Consider the following 19,292-nt stretch of genomic DNA (forward strand, 5'->3'; position numbering starts at 1 on the left):
ATTCCGTTCGCTTATTTAAAAAAAAAAGTGCACACTCTATGGTGCAGGTTCAGCTAATTTCCTGCTGGGTTGGTGAGTTATTCTTGTATCCTAGGTAAATAATCCTTGAATGAAATTGATGTATTTCTTTTTACTCACTTGGTTTGGCAAATCATTGACAGACAAATGATTTTATTAGCAATTTAATGACTTAACAAATAGAGCAATTTTATAAGAGCCTTGAAGCTTGTGCATTTGGCATTGTTTTAGCGTTTATTTGCGCCAAAGGTGGGTTATCCCTTTGAAATTGTTAGATAAAACAGAGAGAAAGGAGAATTCAAATGCCCACTTTTAGGGTTAAAGGCAATAGTTTATGGTTTAGTAACGTGTCGGGATATTGTGTTGCAACTAATATAATTATAAACATTTTAGAAACGTGAAAAATGTTTATGATCTAATTCACAATGCATTAGCAGAATACAGAGCTATAATTACTGTGACTGTATATGTGAGTGCATAGAAATGTGTGTGTATATATGAATAAGGATTAGAATGTAATATGCAACTATGAAAATAGCTGTATTTGGGTAGTGGGATTTAAGAAAAATTATTTAAAACATTCTTTGTCCTTGTTGTTTAGTATGGTTTAATTCTAAGGAAGGGAGGAAAAAAGCTTTCATTTGACTGGTTTATTTCTTTTAAGACTCTGAAAGTAAAAGAGTGGGACGGAAAAAATGCCTTCAAATACTAAATATTTATATTTCTTCTTTTCGTTTTATAAAGTCTTCTTCATAGGAGTCAGCATCCACAAATATCCATTAGTAAGAGATGACCGAACAATTTGTTTTTTTCCCCGGAACTCTCTCTTGAATGTGTGCAAACACATCCCCCCCCCCCCCCCCCCCCCCCCCGCTTGCTGGCCTCTTCTCACTTAGTAAATGGGAGATGGCAGCAATTTGGTTTTTACATCTCTTTCCCCTGCATCCTCAGCCTTCTTTGCTCTTCCTGTTGGAGGTTGATTGAGCAATGCCTGGTAGCTCAAGCCTTTTAAATGTCATCTGGAGCAAGTAGAATTTATTCTGGTGGACAGACCAGTCCTGGTGGACAAGTTTTGGGAAGGGTGAAGAGAGAATCGAGGCTGTTCGTTAGAAAATTCAGTGATGATTATAGTAGAGGCGATACATACTTAGCTTTAGTACCTCAGTATTTCCCCCCCAGGTAATTTCCAATCCATCAGCTCTCATCCTTGCCCAGATTATCATTAATTTGTGCCCACATATTTATGGCAGCTCCCTAACCAATCTTGCTGCATCTACTCTTTCTCCACATACAACCATACCTCCATAGAGCAGCCAGAGTGAGCTTGATAAAATATGAACCAGATCATCTAATTCTTCTTTTCAAAATCCTCCAAAGCACTTATTTTGGTCCACAAGTCTCTCTCCATATGGTCCCTGCCTACCTGTCTGACCATCCCTTTTTCCATCTGCCTTCTTAGTCAACAAGTTCTGGCTACGCTGCCTTTGTCTGTGTCCCTTGAGCTCTCCAAACTCATCCCTGACTCAGGCCCTTTACACGAGCTGCTCCTCTTCTTGGCACGCTCTGCCCACAGATCTTTGTATGGTGGCTTCTTCTCATCCACCTGATGTCAACACCTTAGCGAAGCTTCCTTGACTGTCACAGCTCCGGGACTCTCCCCACCATTCAATATCACGCACGTCTGTTTTATTTTTTTCACAGCACTTATCGCAAAATAAAATTATTCATAGATTTAAAAAAATCTAGTCCCCACCCCCATTAAAATGTAAACTCTAGGAAGGCAGGCACTTTTTTTGCTCTCTGCCTCCAGAACTTTAAATAGTGCCTGGCATGTACAGGAAGCTCAGTGGAATCTGTTGAATGAATAAACAAGTACATATTCTCGGTCCTTATATGATTATATGACCTATAAATAGAAGTTCTTTTCAGCTCCAAGATACTGTTATTCTTTGCATGTTGAAGGTGTTATTACAATTATTATACATGGTTAGTAGATCAGGCTTTTGGTTACTGCCCCCCCGCCCCCCATTGGTGATGGAGTTGTTATACGTATCTATCCGTTTTGTTCTTACTCGGACGGGATGGGCTGAAGCAACAAAGTGAAGCTAGGTGATACATGAGGAGATGGAATCTGAAACTTGGGCTTTTTCAGGAGTTTGGTCCGCATACCATAGGCCACAGCCCAGAGCCTAGACCTGAAGGCCTGGCCATTATCACCAGCAGGTTTTTATTAAATTATGTGCAGGAGGGGTCATCTTGGTGGTGAACGAGGCGAATGAAGAGGGTAGGTAACTGCCTACTGAGAGCTTAGAGTTCAAGGTAGAAACATTAGTTAACCAAAAACTTGACAGCAAATTAATAAAACTAAATTACTTCCTATCATTTGTCGAGTAAATGAAACAGAAAGGAAATAAAGAAGTTTATCTGTTAAAAGATCAATTTAACAGGTACTTATTAATCCAGTTCAGCCCAGCTGTTAAAAAAGGTAATCAATGAGTGACTACAAGACATATTGAAACTCATGCCATCCTAAGCAGCTCTCCCTAGAATATACATCTGCTTCCAGAGATATGGTCACAGATATGAGGATCTGGGCCTCATGCTGTAAGAAGGTTTCAATTAAACAATATTAATAATGATTCTTTTTCTTGAAGTATCATACTAAGTAATCTGTATATGTTGAATTTAGACATCATATTGCTCTTGTAAAGACTAATTGTTTCATGTGAATGTGACTAGGGGCCTGATATATATTGAATAAAAGCATTTGCAGATGAGTATCCTTAGTTGATTATAGTATTTGAGGAATCATGTTTTCTGGATTAATAAATTTCCAGGTAACTGAAGCCCAACTTAATTTCAACCGTAGTTGCTGGAAATAATTCTAAGTTTAATTACACTTTGTTTACTGAGGCAGGGAAGGAGAATCGTCCTCATCTTTCATTTGTGGTGAATTTCTGAAAATATACCTGAAAAGTAATGAACTTTACATGTTAAGGGGAGAAGTGTTGAATCTTCATTTCTGAAGAGCTAAATACACATAAAATTCCTAAGTGTGGTTCCTTGGAGAAAGGGATTTGCTCCTTCTGGTGTCTTGCAGGCCGGGAGCCCATTCCCCAGGCTGGTCCCTCTGTTTTTTTGGGTTTTTTTAAAATTGAAGTATAGTTGATTTACAATGTTGTATTATTTTCAGGTGTATAGCACAGTGATTCAGTTATATATGTATATGTATGTTTGTATATATATATATGTATATATATGTGTGTGTGTGTATATATATTCTTTTTCAGATTCTTTTCCCTTATAGGTTATTAGAATATTGAGCATAGTTCCCTGTGCTTGATTATCTGTTTTATAGTTCCTTGTTGATTGATTATCTGTTTTACATATAGTAGTGTATATATATTAATCCCAAACCCCTAATTTATCCCAGTGCCCTCACCCCCTACTTCCCCTTTGGTAACCATAAGTTTGTTTGCTATGTCTCTGGGTCTGTTTCTGTATTTGTATCTTTTTTTGTTTGTTTTAGATTCCACATATAAGCAATATCATATGATATTTGTCTCTGTCTGGTTTACTTCACTTAGTATGATAATCTCTAGGTCCATCCACGTTGCTGCGGATGACCTTATTTCATTCTTTTTCATGGCCGAGTAATATTTCATCGTGTATATATGTACCACGTCTTCTTTATCCATTCATCTGTCGATGGACATTTAGGTTGCTTCCATGTCTTGGCTGTTGTAAATAGTGCTGCAGTGAACATTGGGGTGCATGTGTCTTTTTGAATTAGAGTTCTCTCCGGATATATCAAGCTGGTCCCTTTATCCCTGACTCCCCAGTCATCTGCTTTCCCATGCCTCATACCTCCCTCCCCAGTCAGCCATAGGGGGCTAGGAGGTGGGTCAGGCAGTTTCTAAACTTTCTACTCCCTTGTTAGGAGGTAAGTACCAGGAACCTTTGGGGGTGATTTGGGGAAGCTATAACCCCTGTGCTTTAGCAATTCAAAGAGGGGCCCTTGGACCAGCTACATCATACGTGTCACGGGGGAGCCTGCAGAAACATAGAATCTCAGGCCCCACCCCAGACTTACTAATCAGCATCTACATTTTCACAGGATACCCAGATACCTTATGCTATCTGCACATCTTCCAGTTCCTGTATGGTCCTAACACTTTGGCCGCCAGCTTTAAGACCATGGGAGGGAGAGTTCTGAATTCCTGCCAGGCCCCACCGATGGCAATGTGGGATCCTGCAGGAAGACCCACGAGGTAGGGCTGGCGGAGGCAGGGGCTGACAGCTTGCTGCTGCTCCCGTTGGGGCCCTTCGCGGGGCACTTCTTCCTCCTCCTGCTCATACAGCCGTGATCTCAGGCCTGATGGGGTTACCAGGACACTGCTTCCCCTGTGCCTCTTCTTTTCTTCTGTCGTTTCAGACTGCCTGCGGCATCATCCCCCTGCCGCTGGGTGAAAGTGAGGCAAGAGAGAGGCAGGGAAAGCCCTTTCCCCTGTAGGGTTGCCTGTACTTCCTCTTGGATGGTGTAGTTTGGGGGAGGGAGACCAGATAAGCAGGAGTTTGATCATGAGTGAAGTCAGATCAGATGGAGACATAGGGAGGGGTGGGTGGCATTAGCGGGATGGACTTTTTTCCTTCTGTCCTTGAGCTAGGAGACGTTTTTTACTTGCTGCTTCATGGATCTGGTAGCCAAGGATATTTAATTATCAGAGAAGTGGATCTGGAACAATGAATCACTTCCCTGCGTAATTTTCTGTACACCCAGTCATGGTGGTGTAAGAGTTGGTTGTCAGTGCTGGCTACCAGGAGTAGGGTTTAATGGGGTGGAGTTGAGAAGAAGCTGGCGGAAGCTGAGGCTCTGGGGAAGCAGAGGTGATCTCAGGGAGGGCGTTTTTCTGAAGCTTGTAGTAGGTCTAGTTCTAGTTTCCATCCGGGTGTCTGGGATAATCATAGTGTTGATAATATTCACAGTCAGAACATAATTAAACACCTAAGTGCCAGGCATGTTCCTTTATATGATTACATTTGCCTGTATCATCTCATTTAATATTTACAGCTATCCTGTGAGGTGGAGGTGGATACTGTTGCCATTCCCTTTTTGTAATTGAGGAAACTGAGGCACAAATGCCTGAGCAACTTGCCCAAGGTCTCATGGCTGCTGGGGCTGTCTGGCCCCAGGTTCCCACTTGTCATTACTACATGACCAGGAGGAAGTCGAGTGGGCTAGGCCTGGAAGTACAGAGTGAACATTTGGGGAGTGTTAGATGCTAAAAAGGGCTATGATAGAAATTGTGTTTGAAAATAGAGTGAAATGAGAATTAAATAAAAAAAAAAGAGAAAACCTGGCCTTTGTTAGGGGGAGCTTGGAATAGGCCCCATCCTCCTATTGGAGCCAATGCACATCAAACTCCTTTGGCTCCTTATTAAGTGATTGTCTCTAAGCGCTAGACACCTTTCTAGACTCGGCTTGTATATTGGGCTGGTACCCGGCAAACCACGTTCCTCCTTTGCCTGCTGTTCCCTGTTAAGCTCTGCTAATAGAGGGGTGCTGAGGGATTCTGGGAGGCTGGAGGAGGGAGAAAGGACATGCTTCATCCTGCTTGCTTACGGTCCTTATCAGCTTCCTTCCAGAAAGGGTCTTTCACTCTCTAGCAGCAGTTGGTTCCGGTCTGCAGCTTCTTTCTGCATCCTGGAACCAGCCTCCTGACATCCCTCAGAGATGCCATCAGACGGCCTCCCAGCCCCATGTGGACCCTCACTGAGAGGCCCTCCTTGGAGCTCCCGAGGTGTTAGCCCCTGCTCCTCGGACATCTGGGTCCCAGCTCTGCGGGTCTCCTCCTCTAAGCTGTCAAATTCTCATAACCCCAAGCCCCCTCTCTGATTCCCCCGGCTCTAGGAGACATAGCTGCTTCCCGCAGCTACTCTGTGTCACTCGTCTTTTCATTTCTCTAACGCCTGTGGAACAATTCTTTATACTAAATAATATCTGTTACAAGACTTCGTGTAACTGGTTTTCCTGACTGACCTCTGGCTGATAAATTTTCCCAAGACCTGGTGCCCTGGCTGGCGAGGGGGCAGAGAAGCCAACACTCAGGATTTGTGGTTCTCAAATTTAAGCACGTAGGGAAATCGCTGGAGAAGCGTATTAAAGATGCAGATTCCAGGCCTCTATTTGCAACAATTCTGATTCAGTAGGTTGGATATGGGCTCAAGAATCTGCTTTTTAAACAGTTACACACTATACAGAAAATAGATAAACAACAAGGACCTACCATATAGCACAGGGAACGTATTCAATATCTTTTAATAACCTGTAATGGAAAAGAATCTGAAAAATAATACATCTATATAACTGAATCACTTGGCTGTACACCTGAAACGTAAATCAACTGTACTTCAACTAAAAAAATACAATAAAATCAGTATCATAAACAAAACAAGGAATCAGCTTTTTAAACAGACGTCTTAGGTGTTTCTGAGATGAGTTCAGCTATTAATTACTCTGTCTCGCAGGCTTTGAGAAAAATCTGCCCAAACCCAGGGCTTCTCATGGGGACTGTTTCTTAGATCTGAGGCGGTTGGTTGTCTTGGGGCTTAGAAACAGACTTGACTTATTTTTCTTAAACAGGCTTGGGGCTACGGATGTGCTAAGCTTAGACCAGGGGCCCCCAAAGTTGTACTCTGGTCCCTGGTGGCTGAACACCCAACCCTTGCTCAGCGCAGCAAGCTCTGATGCAGTCAGCTGGGAGAAAGGAGTTTTCTGCCCAGTCGTGTGTTGTCCACTTGGCAGGCCTTGCCGTCCAGTGAGGGGGATGCCTTTTTCTTATTCCTACAAAGACAACGTGCATGTGGCTGAGATGGGTAAGTGGAACCGACCTCGATGTGTAGATGCTGGCTCTTCCTTTTGCATTTAGAGCCCTTCCCACTTCCCGGTGGCGTAAGGTTGGAGCAGGAAGGAGCTGGAGACCATCCCCATACCATGTTAAAATACCGTATGAGAACCAGGGCACTCAGCGTCTTTTGGCCTTTGCCAGTGGGTGTATCTGTTTATCTGTGTGAATAGCAATGGACATTCCTTTGTGGAATGTTGGCTTCTATTTGGTTGATTTAATCAGTAAAATGAGTGGGTTTTGCTGGGAGGAGTTGCTACCCCCTCAGAGCAGAACAGGAAGTTTTTCAGTCTTGCCAGATCATGGGGTTTTGAGTTTACAGGGGGTGAGGACTTCAAAGTGACCTTTACTGAGTATAAAAATCCAGTTTGCTCTGTAGGGATGTGTCCCTCCTGCAGTCTAGGGCCTGATGCAGTGTTTCCTAAGATGGATTTGGAGGACTGTCATCGGCTCCTGTCTGTCACATCTCCACATTACCAGGTGTTTGATGTCACCTCTTTGTCATCAAGTGGAATCATTGAAGACCCTACTTTATTTTAGCCTGCCTCATTTTGCACGATTCCTGCATGCTGAGCAGTGGCCAGGGGATTCACTTTTTCAAAACTGAGGGTCCCAACCCATTCTGGTGGGACATTGCTCTTCAGTCTGAGCTTTCCCGTGACACTTGACGACACCAGACTTGAAAGGGATGTTCTACAAACCATAAGTGCCTTCAGGCAGATGGCCTTGCAGGCAGATGGCCTTGCAAGGCTTGTTCCTCCACGTTAACTGCCATGTCTACCAAAAGCTACCTACTTACACACACACACAGTGAGCATACTGAGTAAAAGTGCTCTGCCTCCTTGCCTCCAGGTTATATAGCCTGTTGGGCTGAGATGACTCTGTATAGACCCAGCTTTGGGCACAGCTACACCTCCCTTGTTTACCTTGTCAACCCAGGGAGAGGTGGATGGGAGTTTCATCCACTTAGCAAACAGTTATTGAGGACCTCCTGCGTTCCAGGCAGGGGCCTCAGTGGAAGGGTTGGTTCTAGAGTCATAAGGCTGTGGAGACCAACTCGATGAGCATGTTAAGTGCTGGCATGAGACTGGACTGCGTCCTTAGGGGCAGAGAGGAAGTGACTAACTCTGCCTGGGGCTGTTAAAGAAGGCAGCATCTCAAGTGATTCATAGCTAATCCCTGGGACTGTGTTGTCAAAGCCCCCCACCCCACCCAAATAGGATGATCTTTTTCTTAAACAATAAATACACATTCACGGACAGAGAGATCATATGTTTCACTCCAACTTTTCTGTTGGTCAGCATTAGAATTAGTGTCAGCGTTAGAACTCGAATCTTAGAATAACTATTCTGTTTCAGCTTTAAGGGATCTGACCTTGAAGTGAGTGCTCTTCAGACTACAGCTGTCCCCCTTATCCATGGGGGACGTGTTCTAAGACCCCCAGTAGATGCCTGAAACAGCAGATAGTACTGAACCCTACATATACTATGTTTTTTTTTTCCTGTACATACCTACCTATGATCAGGCTTTACCTGATCGCAGCTTGTGATACCTTGACAGTTGATCTGATAACCTTAGATGGCTACTAAGTGACTTACAAGTGGGATACGCTGGACAAAGGGCCGATTCACGTCCAGGATGGGATGGAGTGGGATCTCATCACACTACTCAGAATGGCACAAACTTTAAACCTTGCAAATTGTTTATTTCTGGAATTTTCCATGTAATGTTTTTCGATCACGGTTGACCTTGGGTAACTAAAATCATGGAAAGCGAAACCACAAAAAAGGGGGGGACGACTGTAATTGTGAAATGTTTTTTAAACTGGCAAGTAATCGTATTTACAGAGTGACTCTTTTATCTACTGTGTATCATTAAGGAAACCAAAAATGTCTAGGAGTAAATCACAGTATCAATCCCATTGAGTTAGACGGAAGTTAGAGTCTGATACTCAGCAGATTCTTATCCCATACATACCACTCCTCTTCAACCAGGTACCTAGACTTTACCTGTATCCCTTAATAATAATTTTCTTTGTGTTAGATAATCCCAGTCCACTTTCCGAGTTTAGTAAGGGTAGTATAGAGCTGTGTTTAAAATTTTTAAAACATATTTAATTGTTGCTTTAGGTGTAGCTTGAGGTCCAAGGTGAGCATATGACATTCATTCCAGTTTGATTCCACACACCAGTTTCCCTGTATCTCCCTTACGATCAGAGCCCCGGGTGACTTTTTGTTTTTCTGTGGTATTATCAGATGGCTCTTGCTGAGTTACACACAAGCCTTGCTTTTCTTTGGTGAGGTCTGTGACCTCTAAAGGTTTTAACAAGCCAGGCTTTCCCAGGGAAGGTAGTTTATCCAGGTCAGTGGTGAAACACAAGTTCATTCACTGAGTGACCATTTCTGTAGTTCACCCTGGTCTTTATGATTTTTTTATAGTAAGCTCTAAATCTGCTCCAACAACCCCAGAAGGAGGCTCTGCTCACTGGTTCTTTTGACCGAGGCAGAAGGACATAACTCAACCAGCTTGGCTGTTACACAAGCCAGGTTGCTTAGGAGGGTCACCTGTTTGTAGCTGCCATGAGAAATGTGGCCTTGCTGTGCCTGGCCTGGTGTATCCTGACAGGCCAGCAGTAGCATCTGTTTTGTAAAAGAATCTGTCCAGCAGATTGCACATAACACCTGTCTCACTGTTTCTGTTCTTTGTGTTTGACTTGAGAGTTTACTGTGCCCGTGTTCCTTCCACATAGAACGCACCAAACGACCGAATAGCTCTGATGGCTTTCTCTTTGTATGAAGTAGCAGGATGCGGTGGATGGCCATGTGGTGACCTGCTGTAAATGAGTGTGGGCCCATGTCCTGAGTATATTCGCGTATTATGTTGAACCATAGGAAATGTGACCATTTTTGATCTAGAAGAATGACAGCTTCGTATGTGTAATCGAATAGATAATTTTAAATTTGTACCTTCAGGTAAGGAAGGGTACACATTTGAAGCCAACTATCAGTCACCCAGGGAGGCAAATACGGCCTGTGGCGAGCTTCTTTTTTTTTTTTTTTAAATATATTTAAAAAATTTCTTTGTTTTATTTATTTATTTTTGGCTGCATTGGATCTTCATTGCGGTACACGGGCTTCTCATTGCAGTGGCTTCTCTTGTTGCAGAGCACGGGCTGTAGGCACACGGGCTTCAGTAGTTGTGGCTCGCGGGCTCCAGAGCACAGGCTTAGTAGTTGTGGCGCACGGGCTTAGTTGCTCCACGGCATGTGGGATCTTCCCGGACCAGGGCTCGAACCCGTGTCCCCTGCATTGGCAGGCGGATTCTTAACCACTGCGCCACCAGGGAAGCCCATATGGCAAGCTTTTATGTGACTTACCATATTTTTATGTTTTTAAACATAAATTGCTAACCTTAATTTAGGAGCTCTCACACAAAATTCTGGATTTTCAGCTTTTCTGCGAGAATCAGAATCTTGCCCCGGTAGGTCAGTGATGTCACATGGCGCCAGTGGACTGAGGCAGAGTGGCAGCTGTGTCCCCGTGGAGCTCACGTGTGTGTCCATTCACGCCCTGGCCAGCTTGTGGTCCTCCTGGGACCTGATTGGCCTCATGAGCTATGAGGTTGGACACATGACATAAATAGGGCACCTCGAGCAAGTTGGGTAAAGAGAGAATTGGAAGAAATCACCAGCTGGACCAAAGTCATCTGTTTTGTTTACTGCATACCAGCAGCCAGCACCTCTAAAAAGAAAGCCTGATACAGCTCTGGACTCTATTCACTGAAAAAGGACAGCTATGCATAATTAAGGAGCTTTCTCAGGTGCTAAGAGATGCACAAACTCTTGTTAAAGTTTCGGCTTGGTGCTCTTCATTTAAGCAGCGTACGATGACAGAATGTGCTTCCCTGGCCACCATTCCTGTCACAGGCTAATGTAATACCTCTCCCGTTTACCTTTTTGCTTTTTAAATCCTGACATTTATGGGAAGGGGTTACTCAACAATCGACCAATTGTCCTAACTTTAACATGAAAGTTCTTGTCGACTCATACGTATTTTAAGAGTTCCAGATATTTATTGTTACACTGTTTGTAATGTGGGGGGAACTGGACATAAAAAAAGTACTCATCAATAAAAGAAGGGCTGAATAAATTGTGGTACATCAAACACCATGAAATACTATGTGGTGTTAACATGACAAATTGACAGGACACCAGCTGACCTGGAGGGATTTCCCTGAGGAGTAATTCTAGCTGAGATTTAATTAGTACTTCCTGTGTGCTAGGCACGGTTCCAAGGGCTTTCCATGTATTAACTCACTGGATCTTCACGGCTGCCCTGTGAACTCGGTGCTATTATTGACATCTTACAAGGGAAGAAACTGAGGCATGGAGATGTTAAGAAGGTTGTCCAAGGACAAGCAGTTAGTATGTAGCAGGGCTAGGCTATGAACTCATGCAATCTGGATGAACAAAGACTTCTTAAAATCATTTTGTTTGGCTAGGTGTCAAAGTACATTTTCAGCGAGAAATGTAGCTATAGGATATTAATTCATAGCTGTTCCTGAATTCTCTGGGTTATTCTCTTATATCTTAGACGCTTAAACTCATCATGCTGTATCAGACCTTAGAAGTCATTTAGTCTTCTGGTTTTCCTGTTTGGCCCACCTGTTCCCCTGCTTTTAAACCAACTGAATCTTCCTGGTGAGCAAAATGAAACTCAGTCCTGACCTGGAGCTACTTTGCCCTCTCTCTTTTCCCCAGTCCATCTCCTTCATGTTACAGATGGAGAAGTGAGTCCCAGAGAGAGAGCCTAACATTTATTGAGTCGATGTTTTCCAGGGATGTGAAACTCATTGTTATTAAGCCTTGCAGGTAGCTTTTATTATGCCGATTAAGGAAACGGAGGTATAGGTAGAAATAGGGCCAGTGTCACAGAGGGAATCAGTATCAGGGTTGGATAGAATCCCTGTCTAACCTTCTTCTCAAGGGTCTTACTGACCTACGACTTGAGAATTACAGAGGCCTTCCAGAGGCCCTTCAGTTGTATCTTGCCTCTTATTGCTGCTGGAATTAATTAGGAAGTTTTTGAGAACTTCTAACTTATATGGCATAATTTAGCATAGGTGACCGTGGGAGAGTGGCTTCAGAACAGACAAGGAAAGCGTTTTGTATTAGTCAGCTTGGGCTGCCATAATAGAATACCTTAAGAATGGGTGCCTTCAACAGCAGGAATTTATTTCTCCCTGTTTTGGAGGCCGGGAAGTCCATGTCAGGGTGCTGGCTGATCTGGCTTCTGATGAGAGCTGGCCTCCCTTCCCTTCCTGTCCTCAGCCACGTGGTGAGGGGCTAGACTTGATGGTCTTTAAGGCTCCCTGCACCTCTAAAGTTGTTCTTGATCTCTCTTAACAGTTGAAGGAAATCTTTGGATTCAAAATAGACTGTTCCAAATTGTCCAATGGGTGGTTAAACCCATTCATGCTGTGACAGTCACCTCAGGTCATAAAGCTTTCATATTTATTCTTTCTAGAGATGAGAAGCTGCCAGTTGTTCTTTAGTCAGCTGTAGTTATAAAGCAGTAACAATCCTCTAGGTGTATGGCTCTAATAAAAGACTTGCCCCAACACTCCCTCCCCCTTTTAAATTTAAAAAATATATTACTATTTTTTAAATTAAAAAAAAGTTTTTTACAATTTTTAAAGATTACTTTCTACTTACAGCTGCTACAAAATATTGACTGTATTCCCCATGTTGTACAGTACATCCTTGAGCCTATCTTTTTTTTTTTTTTTTTTTGCGATACACGGGCCTCTCACTGTTGTGGCCTCTCCCGTTGCGGAGCACAGGCTCTGGACGCACAGGCTCAGCGGCCATGGCTCACAGGCCCAGTGGGATCTTCCTGGACTGGGGCACGAACCTGTGTCCCCTGCATCAGCAGGTGGACTCTCAACCACTGCGCCACCACGGAAGCCCTGTAACATTCTTTATATTAAAGTCTGTTTTATCTCATATGAGTATTGCTACTCCAGCTTTCTTTTGATATCCATTTGCATGGAATATCTTTTTCCATACCCTCACTTTCAGTCTCTGTGTGTCCCTAGGTCTGAAGTGGGTCTCTTGTAGGCAGCATATATATGGGTCTTGTTTTTGTATGCATTCAGCCAATCTATGTCTTTTGGTTGGAGCGTCTAGTCCATTTTCATTTAAGGTAGTTTTCCTATTACCATTTTCTTAATTGTTTTGGGTTTGTTATTGTAAGTCTTTTGCTTCTCTTGTGTTTCCTGCCTAGAGAAGTTCCTTTAGCATTTGTTTTAAAGCTGGTTTGGTGTTGCTGAATTCTCTTAGCTTTTGCTTGTCTGTAAAGGTTTTAACTTCTCCGTTGAATCTGAATGAGATCCTTGCTGGGTGGAGTAACCTTGGTTGTAGGTTTTTCTCTTTCATCACTTTAAATATATCCAGCCACTCCCTTCTGGCTTGCAGAGTGTCTGCTGAAAGATCAGCTGTTAACCTCATGGGAATTCCCTTGTATGTTATTTATTGTTTTTTTCCTTACTGGTTTTAATATTTTTCTTTGTATTTAATTTTTGAAAATTTGATTAATATGTGGTTTGGCATGTTTTTCATTGGATTTATCCTGTATGGGACTCTCTGTGCTTCCTGGGCTTGATTGACTATTTCCTTTCCCACATTAGGGAAGTTTTCAACTGTAATCTCTTCAAATATTTTCTCAGTCCCTTTCTTTCTCTCTTCTTCTTCTGGGACCCCCCCTTATAATTCGAATGTTGGTGGATTTAATGTTTTCCCAGAGGTCTCTGAGACTGTCCTGCATTCTTTTCATTGCTTTTTCTTTATTCTGCTCTGCAGTAGTTATTTCCACTATTTTATCTTCCAGGTCACCAATCTGTTCTTTTGCCTCAGTTTTTCTGCTATTGATTCCTTCTAGAGAATTTTAAATTTCATTTATTGTGTTGTTCATCATTGGTTGTTTGCTCTTTAGTTCTTCTAGTTTCTTGTTAAATGTTTCTTGTATTTTCTCCTTTCTGTTTCCAAGTTGTTTTTTTTTTTTGTGGTCCGCGGGCCTCTCACTGTTGTGGCCTCTCCCGTTGCAGAGCACAGGCTTCGGACGAGCAGGCTCAGTGGCCATGGCTCACGGGACCTGCTGCGCCGCGGCATGTGGGATCTTCCCGGACCGGGACACGAACCCGTGTCCCCTGCCTCGGCAGGCGGACTCTCAACCACTGCGCCACCAGGGAAGCCCTGTTTCCAAGATTTTGGATCATCTTTACTATCATTATTCTGAATTATTTTTCAGGTAGACTGCCTATTTCCTCTTCATTTGTTAGGTCTGGTGGGTTTTTACCTTGCTCCTTCATCTGCTGTGTGTTTCTGTCTTCTCATTTTGCTTATCTTACTGTGTTTGGGGTCTTCTTGTTGCAGGCTGCAGGTTCGTAGTTCCCATTGTTTTTGGTGTCTTCCCCAAGTGGGTAAGGTTGGTTCAGTGGGTTGTGTAGGCTTCCTGGTGGAGGGGACTGGTGCCTGTGTTCTGGTGGATGAGGCTGGATCTTGTCCTTCCTGTGGGCAGGACCACATCTGGTGGTGTGTTTTGGGGTGTCTGTGAACTTATTATGATTTTAGGCAGCATCTCTGCTAATGGGTGGGTTTGTGTTCCTGTCTTGCTAGTTGTTTGACATAGGGTGTCTAGCAGTGTAGCTTGCTAGCCGTTGAGTGGAGTTGGGTCTTAGCGTTGAGATTGAGATCTCTGGGAGAGCTTTTGCCGTTTGATATTACGTGGGTCCGGGAGGTCTCTGGTGGACCAGTGTCCTGAACTCGGCTCTCCTACCTCAGAGTCTCAGGCCTGACTGACACCCGGCTGGAGCACCAAGACTCTGTCAGCCATATGGCTCCAAACTCCGGAGATCCACAGTCAGAGGCCCTCTTTTGCATGTGCTGTCTCTCCCCTTCTGCCATTTTTAATTTTTTAATTAATTGATTGATTTTTCGTTGTGCCAGGTCTTAGTTGCAGCATGTGAATTCTTAGTTGTGGCATGCATGTGCGATGTAGTTCTCTGACCAGGGATCAAAGCTGCGTCCCCTGCATTGGGAGGCGAATTCTTAACCACTGAGCCACCAGGGAAGTCCCTGTCTTTTCATTTTGTCAGTGGTTTCCTTTGCTGTGCAAAAGCCAACTCAACATCCCTTCCCCTTTTTAGAATTCTTCTTTGTGTCCATATTCTTGCGTTTGTCTGTGGAAACCAGAAGGCTTTTATAGTCAAGGGCTTAACTGACTGGGCGTGGTAGTCCCATGTCATGTACACTTATTTTACCGTTTCTGGGAATTTGTTTTCTTCTTTCCTGTTTTGCAGTTTTCCCAATGTGAGAATGTTCTGGGATGTGGATGGAGGATGGAGGGGTGGGATTGGGGGGCGATTTACAACAGGTAGGGCTGAGCTTCCCATCAGCAGCTTGTTAAAGACTTTTGTTGATTTCTCTGCTGGGTACCAGGCCCAGCGCTAACTTGCTACTTATCACTTTCTCTGTGGCTCCCTTCAGTGATGGTCTCTTGTTCTGGAGACCTTGACTGGAAAATACACTCTGCTATCAGCAGGGCTCTTTGTAGTGTTTGGCCCTGGTATCTGGAGCATTCTGGATTGAGCCCAACATGCTGCGATCTGCAGGGCTGGTGAGGTTGATCCAGTGGGACTTGGAGTAACAGCTGATGGAGAAGCAGTGAGGTTAGGGACAGGCAGCCCCTTTTAAACAACCTGTGACAGTGGCGTTTGCTCCTTGCACTGAGCTCTAGAGAGAGTGAGGTTCTCTAGGTCGTTTCTCTTTTCTTAAACCATATAGGGCAGAAAATGTTTTCCTAGGAAGGGCAAAAGAGGGAAGGAAAGGGAGAGGTGCGCTTCTGACTTGTGGGAGGTAGGAAAAAACCATGGACGTTAGAGTCCTGCAGACCTGACTCAGATCCCGGCTCAGGTACTTGTTAACTGTGTGGGCAAGTTTTCCGAGTCCCAGTGTTCTCACATATAAAATGAGGCTAATAACAAAAACTGCACAGGCTTGTAACAAGAATTATGCGAGGAAAATGCCGACTATATAGTGGGTGGTCAGTATCTGTGGAGTTTCTTCCCCAGTGAACACAGGTGGGACTTCCTGGAACAGAAGCCGTGAACTTGGAGACCTGTCTTTGGAGCATTAGGGTGACCTGCTCGGGTCATAGATCAGGGGGCCAGAGCTCATGATGAGACCACAGGGCAGAACTTCAGTGCTTAAACACACCCATTCAGGCGCTTCTTTGGGGTGGGAAAGCCTTGATTTGCACAAGAAGTGTCGTGCCTTTCTCTCACGTGTGTCAGGAAATCTAAAACTGGTCTCCCCTCCTTATTGACAAAAGATCCTCCCTCCTGCCCTTTGGACGAGATTCGGTGACTCATTTGGGAAAGAGTACCCAAAGAAAAACTTGAAGGAGAAAAGTGGACGGTCACATCTGCCCCCTTTTGCACAGTCCCGAGTACAGGCTGTTTCTCTCCTTGGCAGTCTTGCAGGGAGAGGATTTATGTGATGAGAATGAGATTTTTGGTATTCTTTGCAGAATTGAGATGCCTTAACCTGGAGGTCTTTTTGCCCCTACGGAATACAAATCCGTTTAGGAGCTCTTTGTTCTCTGCCACAAATCATTACACGTCTGCAGTTTGCTCTTATAAAATATGGATGCTGACACGACTCTGCCTCTTAGGAATTTGAGTGCATTAGCTAATGATCATGAAACCTTAGAAATGGGAAACGCATATGAATGCTGAGAGCTTTTGTAATTACACATTTGCATCATTTTGCTTGGTATCCTTGAAGAGTCCTGCTTTCAGCATGAGAATACTCAGGTTGATTCCTGTTCTTCTAATTGTAGAGCAAAATTGGAAGACATAAGCTCACAGAGTGCTCAGAGTAGATAATAAGTTGTCACAGCATCTCATGGAAGCCCTGAAGTAGCTCAGGCTGGAGTGGTTTGGTTTGGGCTGAAGGGGGAGAGGAGCTTGAGATACTGTAAAGGCACTGAAATGGGAAGGCATCAGCACGAGACGATGGTAATGGCGTCCACGCAGGGGTGTGCTTAGATGCTTATGTCTCTTATTCTTTTTTAAAATAATTAATTAATTAATTATTTTTGGCAGCATTGGGTCTTCGTTGCTGTGCTCAGGCTTGCTCTAGTTGCGGTGAGCGGGCTTCTCATTGCAGTGGTTTCTGTTGCGGAGCACGGGCTCTAGGTGCACAGGCTTCAGTAGTTGTGGCTTGAGGGTTCCAGAGCACAGGCTCAGTGGTTGTGGCGCACAGGCTTAGTTGCTCCGTGGCATGTGGGATCTTCCCGGACCAGGGCTCGAACCCTGGCAGGGCTCGAAATTGGCAGGCGGATTCTTAACCACTGCTCCACCAGGGAAGCCCTCTCTTATTCTTGTGACATGAGACCCATCACTTTCTCAGCCTTTGTTCTGGGCAGCAGTGAACACCCTGTATTGCAATGGGCTCTTTTTTTTTTTTTTTACACCTTTATTGGGGTATAATTGCTTTACAATGGTGTGTTAGTTTCTGCTTTTTAACAAAGTGAATCAGTTATACATATACATATGTTCCCATACGCAATGGGCTCTTTTGATGTGGGTCACCTTCCTGGATCGTTAAGCCTCTGAAGTGCAGGTACTGTCTTTGTATTCTCTAGAAACATGCAGTTTTTCCTTTTTCTCCTTCATAGAATTATTTTCGGACTTAAGAAACTCTTTAAAAAGATGTCAAATGATAATGTTTTGAATACTTGGAGTAGAAACTTAAAAAAATAGATATTAATTTGTGAAGGGGGTCACAGATAGTAACCAGACAGCGTGCCACTTGATAGCTGATGTTGTTTTTATTTCGTTTCAGGCAGTGGCGCTACAGCTGTGGTGCAGGCTGCTCTATGTAAACCCAGGCAAGAACGTGTAGCAATAAAGCGGATCAACTTGGAAAAATGCCAGACCAGCATGGATGAACTATTAGTAAGTAAAAGTGAAGGGGATACTGCTCGTTGCTTTTCTTAACTCATGGATACATAGAGATGGGCCGGAGAAGCAGGAGAGCAGAGAGCAGAGGCAACTTGGTGTTTTCTCCTGTTCGGACACACTTATTTCTTGGAAAGCAGCCCACATGGCTTTTTTCCCCTTATGATTGTGTTGTGTAATATACAGCTTACTTTGCTTTGACAAACAGAATTTTGCTCGGTCCTCATAATCCCCAGGTGGGGAGGGCCTCAGTGTTAACACTCTTTTTTATGAAATGAGGGAACAGACTCAGATGACCTAAGGTCATGTGATACTGAGTGCAGCGACTCAGATGACCTAAGGTAATGTGATACTGAGTGCAGAGTTAGATGGTGAGCTTCTGGTCCTCAGTCTTGAATCCTGATGCAACTAGGACTTACTCCCTAAACAATTTGCTGGTCATTTTGGCTTTCATAAATTACAAAATCTCCTATAAATTTCAGTTGTTCAAAATACTGCTGGGTAGCTTGCATTCTTATTGGCTAATGACAGGAGTTTATTTTTTGTACAGGGCAACTTGTACTTCTTCTAAATAAAGTACATTACATAAATAACTGGAGCTTGTCGGTGTGGATATGACTGTAGTACCATTGGTTGGTTGAAGGAACATTTGCTTTAGGCTTAGCTGACTCATTATTAAATGAAGAGCTTGGCAAATGGTTATTAGTTGCCCAGCAAACTGTGAAGGGTTTGAGAGTTTAATCTCATAAATATAGTTGTCGATCCACCTGCCAATTTTCTTTTTTTTCCTTTTGGTCGTTTATTTGAGGATAATAGAATACTGCAGTGGAGGAGTTAACTGATTGGTTATCCCAGCACTAATCCCAGGACAAATATTAGTCCAATAGCTCCATACACGCTACCAAGTGTAATGACAGTTGGCTCCCGATGAAGAAGCCTTTTGTTAAAGCCTACATTGGGGGAATGGAATGTCATTAACAAGAGCTTTTTTGTCTTTACTCAGAATATAGCTTTTACTTCAGGCATAATTACAGTACACAACTATAGTATAAATTAAGTACTAGGATAAAGCTGTACTTTTCCAGATCTATTTGGTCTTACATTTCAAATTGGACTACACAAAGCATAGTTTTCACTGGGATTGAAGCAGCAGATTGCCTTCTAAACCTCAGATTAAAGGAAGGCCTTCCACAACTTAATGTTAATTTCCAAAAAAAAAAAACTTTTTTTTTTTTGCATATATTTAAGGCTTTTACTCTCTTCGAAATTTCAACTGTGCTTTGCTCTTACTGAAATTATTACTGCATACTTCTGTTGCTTGTTATCACGGTGACCAATAAAATTGTG

At 43.4% G+C, this 19,292-nt stretch overlaps 1 protein-coding gene across 1 annotated transcript in view; it reads left to right on the forward strand.

Annotated features, from left to right (window-relative positions):
- STK39 (serine/threonine kinase 39) overlaps positions 1-19,292 on the forward strand; it is a 309,660-nt gene that overhangs the window by 46,126 nt on the left and 244,242 nt on the right. The window contains exon 2 of the mRNA XM_060016642.1: positions 17,830-17,942. Within this exon, the coding sequence (XP_059872625.1) occupies positions 17,830-17,942 (113 nt within the window). The remainder of the gene's footprint in view (positions 1-17,829; positions 17,943-19,292) is intronic.

The sequence above is a fragment of the Delphinus delphis genome, chromosome 7 (genome assembly GCF_949987515.2).
Source record: "Delphinus delphis chromosome 7, mDelDel1.2, whole genome shotgun sequence".
NCBI classification, from domain to species: Eukaryota; Metazoa; Chordata; class Mammalia; order Artiodactyla; family Delphinidae; genus Delphinus; species Delphinus delphis.